The 15,285-nt window shown below is 56.1% G+C and overlaps 2 protein-coding genes across 2 annotated transcripts in view; both read right to left on the minus strand.

Annotated features, from left to right (window-relative positions):
• The window catches only part of SCRT1 (scratch family zinc finger 1), a 3,731-nt gene extending 2,129 nt beyond the window's left edge, over positions 1-1,602 (minus strand). The window contains exons 1-2 of the mRNA XM_008571712.1: positions 1,488-1,602; positions 1,061-1,146 (exon numbers count right to left, since the gene is read on the minus strand). Coding sequence (XP_008569934.1) covers positions 1,061-1,146; positions 1,488-1,602 — 201 coding nt within the window. The remainder of the gene's footprint in view (positions 1-1,060; positions 1,147-1,487) is intronic.
• Positions 1,603-14,321: 12,719 nt separating this feature from the next.
• Positions 14,322-15,285, minus strand: part of TMEM249 (transmembrane protein 249) — a 2,756-nt gene continuing 1,792 nt past the window's right edge. The window contains exons 3-5 of the mRNA XM_008571714.1: positions 15,036-15,269; positions 14,847-14,932; positions 14,322-14,601 (exon numbers count right to left, since the gene is read on the minus strand). Of these exons, the coding sequence (XP_008569936.1) occupies positions 14,413-14,601; positions 14,847-14,932; positions 15,036-15,269 (509 nt within the window). The 3' untranslated portion in view covers positions 14,322-14,412. The remainder of the gene's footprint in view (positions 14,602-14,846; positions 14,933-15,035; positions 15,270-15,285) is intronic.

The following is a 15,285-nucleotide window of genomic DNA, read 5'->3' on the forward strand; positions in this document are numbered from 1 at the left end:
CCACTTCGGCATCCTCCCTGATTATGCAACACGCTGCAGGCCCGGCGCGCACCGAGCCAGGACCGCCGGCCCGGGGTCCCCACGGGCTCCCTCCCGGGCCGCCATGACCCGCGCCCAGCCGTGGTGCCGACCCCTTCCGGCCTGCTAGGTTCCCCGACAGTCCTAGAGACTTCTCCCTCCGCCAGCTTCCCTGGCCCTCCCCAGCACCTCCTTCTCACCTCCCCAGTCTCCCCCTACTCACTGGACTTGACCCCTACCCTCGCGGCCCCACACCCCCATGCACGCTGCTGCTCCCTCCGCTGCCTTCCGTCATCCGGCATCCTTGATTCCTACCCTGTTCCACGTTGCCCACTTCCCCCACCCTGACCGCTGGCGGGGGCCTTCCCAAGCCCCCCAAAAGACGACTAGGGAGACATTGTGGTAAGGACATGCCAGGGCGTCCACCAGGGGGCACCTTCACAGGGACAAGCTGCAGGAGGGCAGCATCATTCATGCCGATAACTGCGGTTGTTCCCAAGGAACAAGATGGATCCCACAACCTCAAAGTCACAAACGCACATCCCTCGCGATGCAGGCTCTGGCTGCCTCAGGGTGACATCCAAACTCCCAGCCACAGCCAGCCCTGGAGTCCCCTCGCAGGATAGGGTGCACGCTGACCCCAGCACTCACCACCTACTCATGCGGGGTCACGCATGCAGCCACCCCCGACACACTCTTAGTCACATGGTGCACAGTGGCCTCAGAGTCACATGGTCCCATGTAGTGGCACACAGGCAGGCACACACTCACACAGGGTCACACACAAGCGCACATGGTCACATGGCCACACGAAGTCACATGGGCCCACACAGGCTCATGCTCCTGCAGGTCACACTTGCTCTGCCACCCCACGCTGCTGGCACTCCCGGCCCCCTTGCTTGCATGCTAACAGTTGTCCTTGAACTTGGGCACCTTTACACAAAGAGCTTCCCCTGCCTCCAGCGCCTTGAGCCTCCCTTGCCCACATCCTTCTCCCTGACCCTGGCTTCAGAAAAGACACTGCTGCTGCCTCTGCTGACACCTTGGCCCTGACAGGTGGGCGGCCCCACTGGACCCAATGCCTACACTGGAGCTCCCGGCATTCCCCGGCTATCCCTAGCAGGGGTCCTGGAGGTGCAGGCAAGGGAGAGAAGAGGGTAGTGAGATGGGCCCAGGTTTCTGGGTGTGGGCGTGCATGTGCTGGCATGGCTGGGTCCCGTCATGTCGGTAGCTGTTCGTGCGCTTGTGTTTGTCCCAGCATGGGTCAGGTTGTGGGTCAGTGTGTGTCCTGGGGTACCTCCTCTTCCGATGCCTTCTCCCCACCCTCGCTCCTACATCGACACTCTCTGCCTGCACAGCCTCTGGACGGTTCTTGTTCTGGGCCCTGCCCCTCCATCCCCACACTCTGTCCCTCCACCCCTTCCAGCAAAGCCCCGGGTCCCTCGCCCCATCCTCAGCCCGGCTCGCACCTTTATCGTGCAGTCGCACGCCGAGGTCGCTGCGGGCGCGCCCGTAGGAGCTCTCGAGGTCTGCCGAAGAGAACGTGTCAAGTTTGACCTTCTTGACCAGGAAGGACCTGGGCATGATTCCTGCGGGGCTCCGGCGCTGCGGGACTGCAGGCTCCCCCCGGGGGTGCCGAGCACAGGCGCAGCCGGAGGCGCGGGGCCAATTAGCATTTTGATTGCGGGACTGGGGGCCCATCTGGACCGAGGCCTAATTACCGGGCGGACCCTCGGGGCGCCTGCGGGACGTGCCAGGCGCGATCCCCTTACTCGGCGTTCGCCGCCTGCTCCCGGACACTCTGTCCCCGCCCCCAACTCCGTCCTCCCGACTCCATTGCTGTCCCCCTCCACTAGTCCCAGGCATCCTGTCGCTCTGTCCCCGTACGTCTGTCCGTCATTCTTCCATTCCTCTACCCCGTCCCCGTGTCTCAGACCTTCGTCCCTCCCTCTCCGTCCCTCTCGCCCCGGCCCCGCTCTTGTGTGGATCTGCACTCATCCCCCGTTTCTCCATTCCTCCACCCGACCTCTCGGTCCCTCCGTCTCCGGTCTTCCTGCCCACGTCCCTGCCTCTCTCTCTGTCGGTCTCCCCGCCCCTTTGGCTCCCAACCCCTTGGACGGACCAGGCGTCAGAAAGCGGACACAGGTGTCCCGCGGCCCGGCGCTCCCGAGGGGACCATTCGGGCAGCCCTTGCTCGCGCTCGGATGCAGCCCACAGCCCCCCGGGGCGCCCGACGGGAAGGGGCAGCTGGATTCCAGGCCTTGGCCATCAATCCGAACCGGCCCGGGTGCGGAGCGCACATGCGACCCAGGCGCAATTACTTGGCCCCTGTCTCCACGTCTCCCTTCTAGCGTCGCGACCCCGCGCGCCCCTCTCACCCCGCCCCCCTGCATCTATATGTCGCTGCGACGCCCCAATCCCGGGGTCCCGCTAGCAGAGGATGAGGAAGGACCGTTGGCGATTTTCACGCTTTTGGAAAGTTTCAGCCCTCCTGCATCTGAGACTCCACTCTGAGTCTGCACTCTGAAAGCCGGCGTCCTGGGAGGCTTTGTTTCCGGACAGGAGCCCGTTAGGGTCCCCAGACAAGGCCGCGTTGGCCCCAGCCAGTGGATGCTACAAATCCAGACTGCGGCTGGGCCTCCCAGGCCCTCCCTGCAGAGACTGGGGGTAGGGGGTTTCTCTTCCTGCTGTCCTGATTGAAGTGGCAGCTCTTCAGAGCTCCTTATCCCTCTGGGATTGAGGTGCACACTGTTGGTTCTGTGACCCTCTGCGTCTCTCTGCTTTTGGTTGCACCAACCCGTGCCCTTCCACGTCCCATGTTTTGGAAAGGCCAGGCTTAAGGTGGGGGCACTGTTGTGTTTGCAGCACCCCACCCCCAGCAAAGCCGGAGCCCCTCGTGTGCCTGCCCTGGGGTCCTGCGGTCATGTTTTCGTCGCCCACCCAGGGAATCAGTGCACAGCCTAGCCTTGAGGGTCCACCCGTACTGGGCAGAGGGGAGGAGATGGGCAGATAATGGGGTGATAGATTGAGACGACAGGGTGGGGGCAGTTACTGGTGGTGACCAGGTCAAGGTCATTGGTGGGAAGAGGTCAGGGCTGTGAGGGGGTTGAAGGGTCGTCCCTGGGAACATTGAGCAATGCGTCGGGGCGATGCTGCCAGTGAGGGCCGGTGTGGGTGGCTGGTGCACCCGATGACTCGTGTCCCAGCTGGGACTCTCAAGGGGAAGAGGGGAGAAGTGTCTGCAGGCCTCGGTGAGGAACAAGGTGGGTGGGTGTCCCACCTGCAGGCAACGGGGGTCTAGGTGGGGAGCGAGAAAGCAGCCCCTGAAGAGGGCTGCCAGGGAGGGGGAAGCATGAAGGGAGCCAGGTCCCTCAGGAGAGTAAAGCCGAGGGGGACAGGGGTGGGGGGTGCCAGCTGGAGCTCCAGGGAAGGGCTTCGGGACTGGGGGTCTGTACCCCAAAATAGGTTATGTGTGCTAGGAGGGCCCATGGGGACAGGGACATGCGGGATGGGTCAGACAGGCCCAGACGCAGGCTTGATGCCTGCTGGGGCGGGAGCTTTGAAGAGCCACAAGAGAGGTTGAACCGCAGCACAGTTAGAAGTGTGCACATGACAACGACAAGCAGAACAAAGTGCACGCATGGACATAGTAGAAAAGATTTGCGCCAAATATAGCAGCAGGCTAATATTCTGACTATGGAAGGAAATAACGGGTATAAGTGAACTTTTTACAGATCAAAGATGCTAACGGGAGATTGACTATACAAGAAATGAGAGACCAGGGCCTGGCTGGTGAGCTCGCTTGGTCAGAGCGCAGTGTTATAACCCCAAGGTCAAGGGCTTGGATCCCTGTATTGGCCGACTGCCAAAAAAGCAACAAAGAAAGAGATCTTACACATAAACAAAGACATGCAAATGAAATGACAAAATGCAAATTTGAGGGTTTTTTAAATAGAAAATATCAAAATATGCACCAAAGTGGAGAGGTCCAGATGAGGAGTCCCCACATGCCACCGCCCGCCTCACCCAAGACCAGCTCACAGCTGTCCAGCTTCCTCTCTGCTCCCACTCCCTCCCCTGTCATTTTGAAGCAAATCCCAGACATATCACAAAATGCCATTTTGCTCTTCATAAGTAAAGAGAGAAGCACACATGAGCCTGGAGAGTGGGCGTGTGGGTGGGGCCCGGCCTCCTGCTCTGCTGTGGCCCAGCTGGAGCTGGCGATACCCAGAGATGCAACTGGATGCGGCCCCTTCTCGCTTTCGGCAAGGCGACCCCTCAGCCTCCTACGTCCAGGGTCTCCGGCTGGATAGCACAGAGGCCAGCATCCCCAAAGTAAGCAAACTCCCACCTCCTTCCAGGGGTTCAACTGCCTCACCTGCTTAACTGCCTAACCTTGGCCTTGGGCAAGGCTCATTTCATTTTTAAACCTGAGATATAATTTCCATAGTAAAATACCTTGAACGCAGAGTTCCATCGGCTTTAACAAATGCACATGCTCTTGCGACACACGTCCCTGTAGAGACACAGGACACTTCCATCCCCTTACAGGACAGTTCTTTGGTGCAGTTTTAAAGGAGGCACTGGAGGAGCAGGAGAGGGCTAGGGGGAAAAGGAGGAGGAGGGAAGGACGGAGTGGGAGGACTGGAAGGGGGCAGAGACGGCTTACACCGGAGGGCAGCAGGTCCCCTGCATTGGCCACCGTGGTGAAGGCTCTGGCAGTGGACAGTGGGCCACCGATCTGCCTGCACTGCACAGGAGCCCGGCAGCTTCATAATCCCTAATCTAGTATGGACCTTCCCACCCTCACCTGCCTCGACCTCCCCATGGCGTTGTACACTTTACCATTTGCTCTGGGAGGCCTGCCCCACCGTGGCGTCAGAGCACACTCCTCCAGCCCCCGCACTTGGGTCCTCCCAGCTCTGCCCCTGAGAGGGGAGCACACTCACTGCCTCCTCCCTGGCTGCCCCTCCACCTTCTCATTCCCATGGTAACCTGGGCCCCGGGGGACCACACTTCCTCACCAAGGGCAGCTGGCCCTCATCATCCACCCGGACTCGGGTGGCTTCTTGTCCGTTTTCCATCGCACTCTTCCTTGTGGTGGACGTGTGGCTCATCTCACATACCACCCTCCAGAGAAAGACTTCAGCCCCACTCTAGGAGAGCTTGGAGTAACACTCCAGCTGTCAGATGCTCCAGGGTCTGCTTCAGCTACAGAGAGCCCCTGGCCCAAGGTCACAGCCTTCTAGGGGTGGCCTGCCTCCAGCAGCAAATTTTGGCCCATCTCAAGACACTTCTTTGGCCCAAGGTCACAGCCTTCTAGGGGTGGCCTGCCTCCAGCAGCAAATTTTGGCCCATCTCCAGACACTTCTGACAGACCGTTCTGATTGCAGAGCTTCCACTGGGGTGGCCGGGGCTGACCTTGGCACCTGATTCCTCTCTCCCCCATGGAAGTTAACCACTCCCTCCCCGAGGACCTAAGCTGTAGGAGTGGGAATCAGGAGTGGTCTGAGGAGGCAGGTCATCTGCCACTGCTGGAAGTGGAGCACAGAGGGTCCAGGGCACAAGGGCCCTGTCTTAGTGCTTTTGGGCTGTTATAACAAAATACCATAAACTGAGTGCCTCCTAAGCAGCAGAAATTTATTTTCTCACAGCGCTGTAGGCTGGGAACTCCAGGATCGAGAAGACCCAGTGTCTGGGAGGATGCTTCCTGGCTCATAGACAGCGTCTTCTTGCTGTATCCTCACACCGTGGAAGGAACCAAGGAGCTCTCTGAGGCCTCTTCTATCAGGGCACGAAACCCATCCATGAGGCTCTACCCTCATGACCTCATCACCTCTCAGAGGCCGCACCTCCTAAAAAAAAAAAAAAAAAAAAAAAAAAGAGTTTGGATCCTGATACCAGTCAGTTGCAAAAAAGTAAACAAACAAACAAACAAAAAAAACCTTAATGAATCCAAAAGAAGGCAGAAAAAGAGGAAAAGGGAACAAAGACCAAATGGGACAAGTGGAAAACAAATAAACAAATGGCAAGATGATAGATTCGAACCTAACCACATTGCTAATCACATCACATGTAAATGATCCAAACGCCACAGTTAAAAGGCAGAGATTCTCAGGGTGGATAAGAAAGCAAGAGCCAATTATATGCTGCTTACGACAAACCCATCTTAAACATAAATATTTAAATAGGTTAAAAGTAAAAGGATGGGAAAAGATATCCCATATAAACAGTAATCTAACGAAAGCTGGATTGGCTATATTCATATCAGACAAAGTATACTTCTGAACAAAGAATATTACCAGGGACTGTGAGGGTCATTTGTAAGAAGGTTGAACTTATGATGAAGGCCGGACTTCTATGCCAAAACTAGGCCCTGGTTGAGAAAGAATGAGGCCCTTACATATGGGATGGGGACAGTTGGGTGGATGTCCCTGACACCTTTAATTTCCAGATCCCCTGACCCTCTTGCCTGCAGAAGTGCCCCCACTATTAAGAGCTTCCCTTTCCTTGAAGAGATGCAGGGGCCACTGCCTCTCCAGACCATGTGTTATGTGCTCAAAGCTTGTCCCTACCTCCCGTTGCTAGGCCTGCAACTCAATTAAAGTTACAGCAGAGCCCAGCAGAGCATGTGCTCTGGGCCTGGAAGGAGGGGAAAGCATTATACCCTGAAGGAACTGTGTAGTGGTCTTTGGAAGATATGTCCAGGAGGAGGTATACTACTCTAAAACATGGCTTTCTGCAGTGCTATGTCCCAGGAGCTGGGCCACGTGGGCCCAGGAACCAGGCCTAGGAGCAGCAGTGGCCCACCCGCCATCTTCCCAGTGACTCACTGGGAATGTGGGCTCCTCACCCCACAGCTCTGGGGTCAGTTTAGATGTCCTGGTCCCCAAAGGAGGAACACTTCTACCAGGGGACACAGCCAGTCCCACTGAGTTAAAGGCTATGGACAGCTGCTCCCAGGGCACTCTGGCTCCTCATGTCCAGGGGCCAAGATGCCAGAAGAGGAGCCACCCACCCAGCAGGGGAGCAGACCTGACTACTGGGAGGAGATGGGGCCACTACACAGTGAGACAAGGGGTGTGTGTGGGTCCCAGTGGCCACGTGGTGTCTGTTCTGCCTGGTCCTGACAGTAAGTGGAAAGTACAACCACCCTGGCCCGAGAGGGCCCCTCAGGGAAGAGGGTCTGGTCACACCCAGTAGCAGCCACTCAGCAGGTTGAGGCACCTGGACAGATAAAGGGGAGGAAGCCATCAGTGACTGGTGGGGACAGGTCCATCCTGCGAACATTCTCCTTATGCACTTCCCCAGGAGAAGGGCTCGTTGGTGTCCTGGAGGAGCAGCTCCTGCAGCATAGGTGAAGAAAGGGATTTGAGCCATAAAGGGGTGGACTGTGCTGGATGTGCAGACAAACCATCCTGCCCTCCCTTCTTGGGAGAATTTGTTGCCCCAGGTGCTGGGAGTGCTGTCACCAACCACCTCTAGGGATTGCTGCTGCTTCTGAGCCAGCTCAACCAGGGATACAACCTTCCAGGGTGGCCACACCCATTGACTGATGGAGGCAGGGTACAAAGGCCCAGGCATGCTGCCCGATGCAGGACAGCCCTGACGAGTCATTTCAGCTCAGGTCTTCTCAGGGCTCAGCTGAGGCTGCTTCCCTGCCTCTGCCCCATCTGGCCTCCTCGTCCTCCCTTCCACAGAAATCCATCCAAGAGCACTAACTACAAACACCCTAAATACTGAACTCAGTCTCAGAGCCTCCTTCTCAGAGAGCCGGTGTGGGGAGGGCATCTTCATTCTGCTCCTCCAGACACCAGCCAAGGTCACATTCCTGTCCCCTCCTGAATCTCCTTGAAGGCTTAGGTCCTCACCAGACCCTCTCCTGTCAGATGCAAATTCCTTGGAGACAATGCATCCATCCCAGCCTCTTCAACAACCATTTCCACTCCTTGTCCCAGCCATGCCCTCCTCGGGTCCCATCTGCTCCCTATTTGTCCCCAGCGTTGCTCCCCAACTCTCCATTCCAGGCACCCCATCTCTGCTTGCCCTCTCCCCTCCTTCATCTCCCCTGCCCTGGTGCTCCCACCCCAACTTCTCAATCTTGATAGACCCTCCAGCCCCTCAGCCCACCCTCTTGTCTCTGCCTATGGTTGCTGCTGTCATGGCCCTGTGCATCATGCTCCCCTGACTTTGGCTTGGCCATGTGGGGTCAGCAATAGTGATGCATGCAGAGGCCTGTTGATCAATGCATACTGCACTGTGGCTCTCTGGAATGCTGCCCTAGGCGCCTGCAGCCACAACATGAAGAAGCTCAGCCTTGACCACTGAGAAGTGCCCACAGAGTGCTTCTGTGGCATGGGAGCCCTCTTGGTTGGCCCAGCTCCAGCTGACCTCCTAACTGAATGCAGTCACATGAGTGACCTCAACTACACCACATGGAATGGAACTCTGGTACTTTGTTACAGCAGCCCTAGGAAACCATTACAGTACCAGTTAGGTTCTTCCAGCCATGAATGATATTGCAAGAGAGGGATGAGCTAAACAGACAACTATTCAGTTTTCAAGCAGAATCTAGAGAAAATATTTCCTATCTAGAACTTGACAGGTTGAAAAGTAAAATTTTTTTCATTCTCAGTCTCTCCAGTTTGAAAAAGGTTTTGAGTAAGAAATAGCCTCTAGGAAAAGATCAAACCCAGGGCACCACCAGTAAAATGTGTTCTCAGTGTCAAGATTAAGTCCAAGGTGTGGCTGTAAGACTTTTCCTTCAGACCACTGAAAAATGTAAGACTGTGGTGTGCAAGGAAAAGGGGATTCTAGGAATCTCAAGGATGCTGTTAACAGCATCCTGACGTGCAGCTAAAGTAGAGTTGGGTCTGCCTTAAAGAGATGTCTGGGTGTGAATCTTATCTAATGGAGTGAATTATAATCTGATACATAGAAAACCAACATGGTTTTTACAGGTGTCATATTATCTTGGACTTAAAGGGTCAGAGATTGTTCAAAATGAAGTAAGACCTCTGGGCTTCAACATTTCTGTAGGTAGAAAGCATGTCATGAACACGAACCTTTCCTATGGAAAAGAAATGATGACTCACAGGACAGATCCAAGGATCTAGAGGGTGGAGTCAAGACCCTCTGAGAACAACCAACTACAGAACCACTACCAGAGAGCACGGATGGACCCTAATCAAGGAGTCCCTGCTCCCAAGCAAGCAGCATTGCCACATGTTCAGCTCAGCTGCATTTGAGAATTTCTTTTTTTTTTTTTTTTTTTTTTTTTTTTTTTTTTTTCCGTGTCTGGCAATGGATCGCAACCCGCAGTGTTGCCCCCGTACCGGACCGGGGACCGGCAACGGGATTGCAACCCTCGGCGCTACTCCCGTGCCTCGCTCAGCCAGTGCGCGGGAACCGGTCTGTATGTGGGATCCGAACCCTTGGGCGGGAGCACCGCCGCGCTTCTCATGCGGCGCACTTATCCAGTGCGCGACCGGGCCGGCCCTGCATTTGAGAATTTCTTTTTTTTTTTTTTTCCGTGTCTGGCAATGGATCGCAACCCGCAGTGTTGCCCCCGTACCGGACCGGGGACCGGCAACGGGATTGCAACCCTCGGCGCTACTCCCGTGCCTCGCTCAGCCAGTGCGCGGGAACCGGTCTGTATGTGGGATCCGAACCCTTGGGCGGGAGCACCGCCGCGCTTCTCATGCGGCGCACTTATCCAGTGCGCGACCGGGCCGGCCCTGCATTTGAGAATTTCTTTTTTTTTTTTTTTCCGTGTCTGGCAATGGATCGCAACCCGCAGTGTTGCCCCCGTACCGGACCGGGGACCGGCAACGGGATTGCAACCCTCGGCGCTACTCCCGTGCCTCGCTCAGCCAGTGCGCGGGAACCGGTCTGTATGTGGGATCCGAACCCTTGGGCGGGAGCACCGCCGCGCTTCTCAAGCGGCGCACTTATCCAGTGCGCCACCGGGCCGGCCCTGCATTTGAGAATTTCTATTGACCGTAACTGCTGTGCACCTTCCAACCTTCCATGCCTCCTTTCTTGTCTTTTCTTTTTTCGTTTTTTTTAGCAGCTGGTCAGTGCAGGGATCAAACCCTGGACCTTGCTGTTATCAGCACCACACTCTAACCAACTAGCTAACCAGCCAGCCATAAAAATAAACTTTTTACTTTAGAATAAATTTAGATTTACAGAAAAGTTACAAAGATAATTCAGAGGCTTACTTACACTCATCCCTCATTTTCCCCTGCTGCTAATATCTTACATTTTTATGGCGTATTTGTCACAACCAAGAAACCCACACTGATATGTTACTATTAACTGAACTCCATGCTTTATTTGGATTTCACCAGTTTTTCCTCTAATGTCTTCTTTCTATGTAGAGGACTCCTAAAGCAAATGTATTTCACATGACCTGGTGTTCCAAAGCCTTGCTGTTTCAAATATTGACCTTGTGGAGGACTGGAAATTTTCCTCAGGCTATAAAGTCTCTGGTGTAAGATAAAGAATTGTAACACAGCAAGGTTGCTGGCTCAAGGACAGACAGGTTACTGATTGTTATATAAAGACACTGGAAAATTGTGGAGGGAGAAGGAATGTTTGCTAAGATCCCGCCTTTGTTGGTGGGTCACTTAATTGCTTACTGGAATGTCATCTGGCTTGTTTCACTGACAGTTACCAGCCTATACTGTTAAACTATAACCCCACCTATGTTCTCTTCCTGGTCTGGAGAATAAATGCAGGAAGAGAACCCCAATTTGGGGTTAATTTCCCAAGGAAGGGATGCCTCTCTCTTGAGGGTTCCGAGGGAGATTAACCACTTCGGGCTCTCTCACTGCTCAGAAGAGATGGGCTTTGAGTAATCCTTTGCAGCTCCATCACCCAGGGGAAGTGGGGTGACAAATCTCTGGGGGACAAAGCAACATTCCTACTCCAGGAATCAACTTAAAGTACCACATCGCATTTAGTTGTCATGTCTTCTTGGTCTCCTGTGGTCTGTGACAGTTTCTCAGTCTTTCCCTGTTTTTTGTAACCACAGTTTTTAGGAGTACTGCTCAATTTTGTAGGATGAAAGAGTATTTCCTAGAATGTACCTCAGTGGGTTTGTCTGATGTCCTCTCATGATGAGGGTTATGGGTTTGGGGAGGAGACCACAGAGGTGACATGGTCTTCTCACTGTGTCATTGCAGGGGCATATGACATCACTGTAACTTATCACTGCTGATGTTGACCATGATCACCTCATTAAGGTGGTGTGTGCTGAGCTTGTTCACTGTCAAGTCACTATTTTTTATTTCTATTCTCTGTTCTTTGGAAGCTAATCACAAAGTCAAGCCAAATGAGCCACCACCCATGTGCCACTATTCTGGTCTGTGGCTCTGCCACCCTCAGCCCATGCATTCTACCTCATGTTTCGAGATGACTACTTGAGCTCAGGTCACCATGGGCACATTCCAGCCTATGAAAAGAAGTGGCAAAGACAGGCAAACCTCTTTCTTAAGGATACTTTTGGAAATTTCACACACTGATTCTAAATTGCATTGGCCAAGAATTAGTCTCATAACCACCTATATCAATCTACCACAGAGGCTGGGAAGCATGGTCTTTATTCTGCATGACCGGCCAGGGGATCTTAACCCTTGACTTGGTGTCGTCAGCATCACGCCCTCCCAAGTGACCCACAGGTGGCCCCATGTGGGGGGTTCTTTTCTAAGGAAGAAGTGGAGGGTGGGCAGAGAGACCCTGCCCCCAATCCCAATTGTTCCTAATCCTCTCCCTTTGCCCAGCCAAGAACTTTGTTTCTGCAAATGTCCCTGTCACTTGCTGCATAATAAATCTCCATTGGACCACTCCCACCTGCAAGTCAGTATGCCTTTAGAATCAAACAAACAAGACTCCCCCTCCTGCAAGCTGCCACCTTGTTTCTCTGCTCATGACAGTGACACTTACTGTGTGGTCTTTGCTGAGCCCCCCCCACTCCTGCGCTGCGGCTGAGCCCTGCCACCCCCAGTCAGACCCCGTTTTACTCAACATGGGTTCCTTTCCTCTCTCTCTAGTTTCCTGGTCCCCCACCCTCGCGGGCCGCTCCTCTCCTCTGTGTGCCCAATGCCAGGGCTCCAGCCATGGTCCTGATCTCCTTGTCCATCTTCCGTATGACATCTCACTCTGGGCCATGGCTTTAGGGACCGACAGGGCACTGATGGCTCCAAAGGTGGGCTTCCCTCCCATTTCTCCCTGGTGCCTCTCTGCCTGTTCAGAATCTGCCTCACGATGTCCCATAAGCTCCTCAGGCCCAGCCTGACTCACGACTCCACATTCCCAGCTCCTCCTGCCCGTGGCTCCCAGGCCCAGAGCCCAGGCCACCAGCCCACATCCAGCCCGCCAGCAGATCCTGTCCGCCGTGCCTTCCAGCCAGGCTCAGCTCTGCCTCGCCCAGTCCCCTCTCCCTGCGCGGTGCCTGCAGCCTCCTGGCCCTTCCTCGCCACTCCTCCGGGATCAGAGTGTGTCTCTGCTCACAACTCCCCAGCAGTTTCCCACCACAGGGAGCCCAACAACTCCAAGCCGTGACCTCCAAGGACCCTGCTGCCCTTCCCGCTTCCGCCCGACACTGTTCGGCCCACCGGCCTCCTGCTGCTTCTCCTGCACGCCCAGCTCCGTCCTGTACCGCGCCCTTTGCATTCCTGTCCCTTCTCCCAGAGTGCTCTCCCCCCGAGTTAAATGCGACTTCTCAGAAAGGCCTTTCCTGACCCCCTGCCAAGAGGGACCCCACCCCTTCTCCAGCCACTTGGACTGTGTAGAAGCCAGTTCTTTATTCTGTGTCGCTGAGACTGTCAGCTCCAGGAGGGCAGGGACTTTGCTTGCCTGAGGGAAACTAGTCCCCGACTTGAACCCAGGCTGACCCACCTTGGCTGGTATGCCCTTCTGACCCCTCCAAAGCTGACCGGCAGCTGGACATCTGGCTTTGGCTCAGCCACAAGGCACTCACCCAGCCAGCCATGGCCCACAGCCCACAATCCTCATCTCCCTCCCTGCACTCTGTCCCCCAGCCTGTCCCAACCCCTCAACTGCCAGGATCTGTGCACCCCTCGAGTACTCCCCCATAAAAGCTGGACACAGCCACTCTGGGAGCATCTTGGCTCCCATCTTCTGGTGGGGAGGGGTTTCTGCATTTGTGCCATTAATAGCAATTGCGCCTCAGGGCTACCTATAGCAATTCCAGCAGTCTCGGGACCCTGCCCCAGAGACAGGCGGGGTGCCTGTGCACTCACTGGATTTGGCTGGCTCAGAAGCATGGGTCAACCAGTGACTCTGAGCCATGGTTCCAGGCAGGCCTGGCTTCATGAGCATGTGACCTGAACAATCACACAGGTCCCCACGCTCAGAAGGGCCATGTGCCTGCTTTAATATTCTGCTGTTGCCATCCCGAAATTCTTAGTAACTTTTTAACAAGGAGCTCTGCATTTTCTTTTAGTATAGGACCCTACAAATTATGCAGCCAGTCCTGGTTCCAGGGACACTTAGCTGACACAATGCCCAGACCTGGGTCACCAGCACGCTGACTGGGAGAGCCAGGTGGACAGTGCCAGGCACTGCTCCTCCTTGGACCCCATGACTCACTGACTTCTCTGCACCCACAGCAGCCCCCAGCACCCAAGAGGCCTCAGGGGCTGTGGTGAGAGCTGGGGAGTGCTGCAGGACAAGGGAACATGGGACTGGGGTTCCAGCAGGCATGCAGAGCAAGAGCCATGGGTCTACCCCTTCCAAGAGGCATGGCACCCTGGCCTAGGACATCTGCAGCCCACTCCCTGGGTGGTACGCTGCAGCAACTTTGGGGGGAATCTAGTCCAAGATGCATCCCCAGGCACAGGGCTTGTCCTCTTTCTCTACCCTGTCCCACTGCTGGTTGGACAGGGAAGAGGCACCTAACCCAGACTGAACCAGTCAGATTCTGACTCCTGGATTCTACTTACTGGCTAGCACCTCTGCGGTCAGGTAAGACCAGTTAAGTGCTGCTGGCCAAGAGGGTGAGTCCTGAGCCTAACTGGTGATAAATCCAACCTCTTAGAGGCCTGGCTGCATGCCACCCTCGCCCCAGCACCATCCCCATCTTCAAATCCAAGCTCTGGGGCTTGCACCAGCTCGCTGGAGTGGATAGGCTCCCTGGTGCCCTGGAAGGTGTTGCATTAGGGGAAGACCCTTGACTGGACCCCCACCCTCAGTCCCCAAGAGAAAACCAACGAGCTGGAATCAGGAGGCAGCTTTATTGAGAGGAAGGCCAGTGGGTGGGACTCGCCTGCGGCTGCCCCAGACTGAAAGTGACAGGCCCGGGAAGAGGTTGGAGGGGAGAATGCACTCCTGGGAGTAGGGGGCAGGGAGGAGGACAGGCCCACAGAGTCACACTTCCAGGTCGGACAGAGAGCGGCTCGGCTTTCTGTAGATGCGGTTCTTGCGCAACAGGATGCCTGGGCTGAAGGTCGACCCCAGAGGCCAGTGGCGGACCACGTGCCGGTAGGACGTGGCCAGATAATCGAAGTAGTTAATGTTGAGTTTCCGGGCGATGTGACGGCCCAGGTATTCCGTTTGCTGTGGGAGCGGGTCGCGGTCGCTTTCTCCCGGACAGGCGAGGCCCCACCGCGGCGCCTTCGAGCCGCATCCCCCAGCCCCTCTCCGCGTCTCCGCGAGGCTCGCCGCTGAGACCCGGGAGCAGGACCGCGCTGCGCTCGTATTTATCCTTTGCGTGCGAAACGGCCCCATCCCAAGACCCTAAACAGTGGTCGTGTCATCTCGTCCCGTAGGGGTGGAGGACGCGTGTCTGGGGCTGGACCCACCTCGTAGCACTCCGACAGCTGCACCAGCACCAGCGGCTCTAGCTTGTGACCACAGAGGACCAGCTGGAAGAAACACCTTCCGTAGGCTGGCGGGGGGCGAGCCTCTCAGGGGGGCCGCCGGGGCCTGTGCGCCCCTCCCGTCCCTCTCCCGTGCACACCCTCCCCCGGTGCCCACGTCCCGGTAGTCACCGTCGGAGCTGAGCGCCAGGCGCACGTAGAGCAGGTGCATGGGCCCCTGGCACACGGTGCGGCCCTCGATGGAGAAGTGGTACAAGCCGCGCGCGTGGTTCAGCACCAGGCGGCGCCGCGGCAGCGATGAGATCATGAGCCACAGGCCCACGCCCATGCCGTACGCCGAGAAGCCCCAAGTCTCCTGCTTCCGCACCTGCTGGCGCCGCGGGGACCACCTGAGCGGCCGCGGGGCTCGGGGGCGGGGCTC

Source organism: Galeopterus variegatus, unplaced genomic scaffold, assembly GCF_000696425.1.
Source record: "Galeopterus variegatus unplaced genomic scaffold, G_variegatus-3.0.2 Scaffold711, whole genome shotgun sequence".
Classification (NCBI taxonomy): domain Eukaryota; kingdom Metazoa; phylum Chordata; class Mammalia; order Dermoptera; family Cynocephalidae; genus Galeopterus; species Galeopterus variegatus.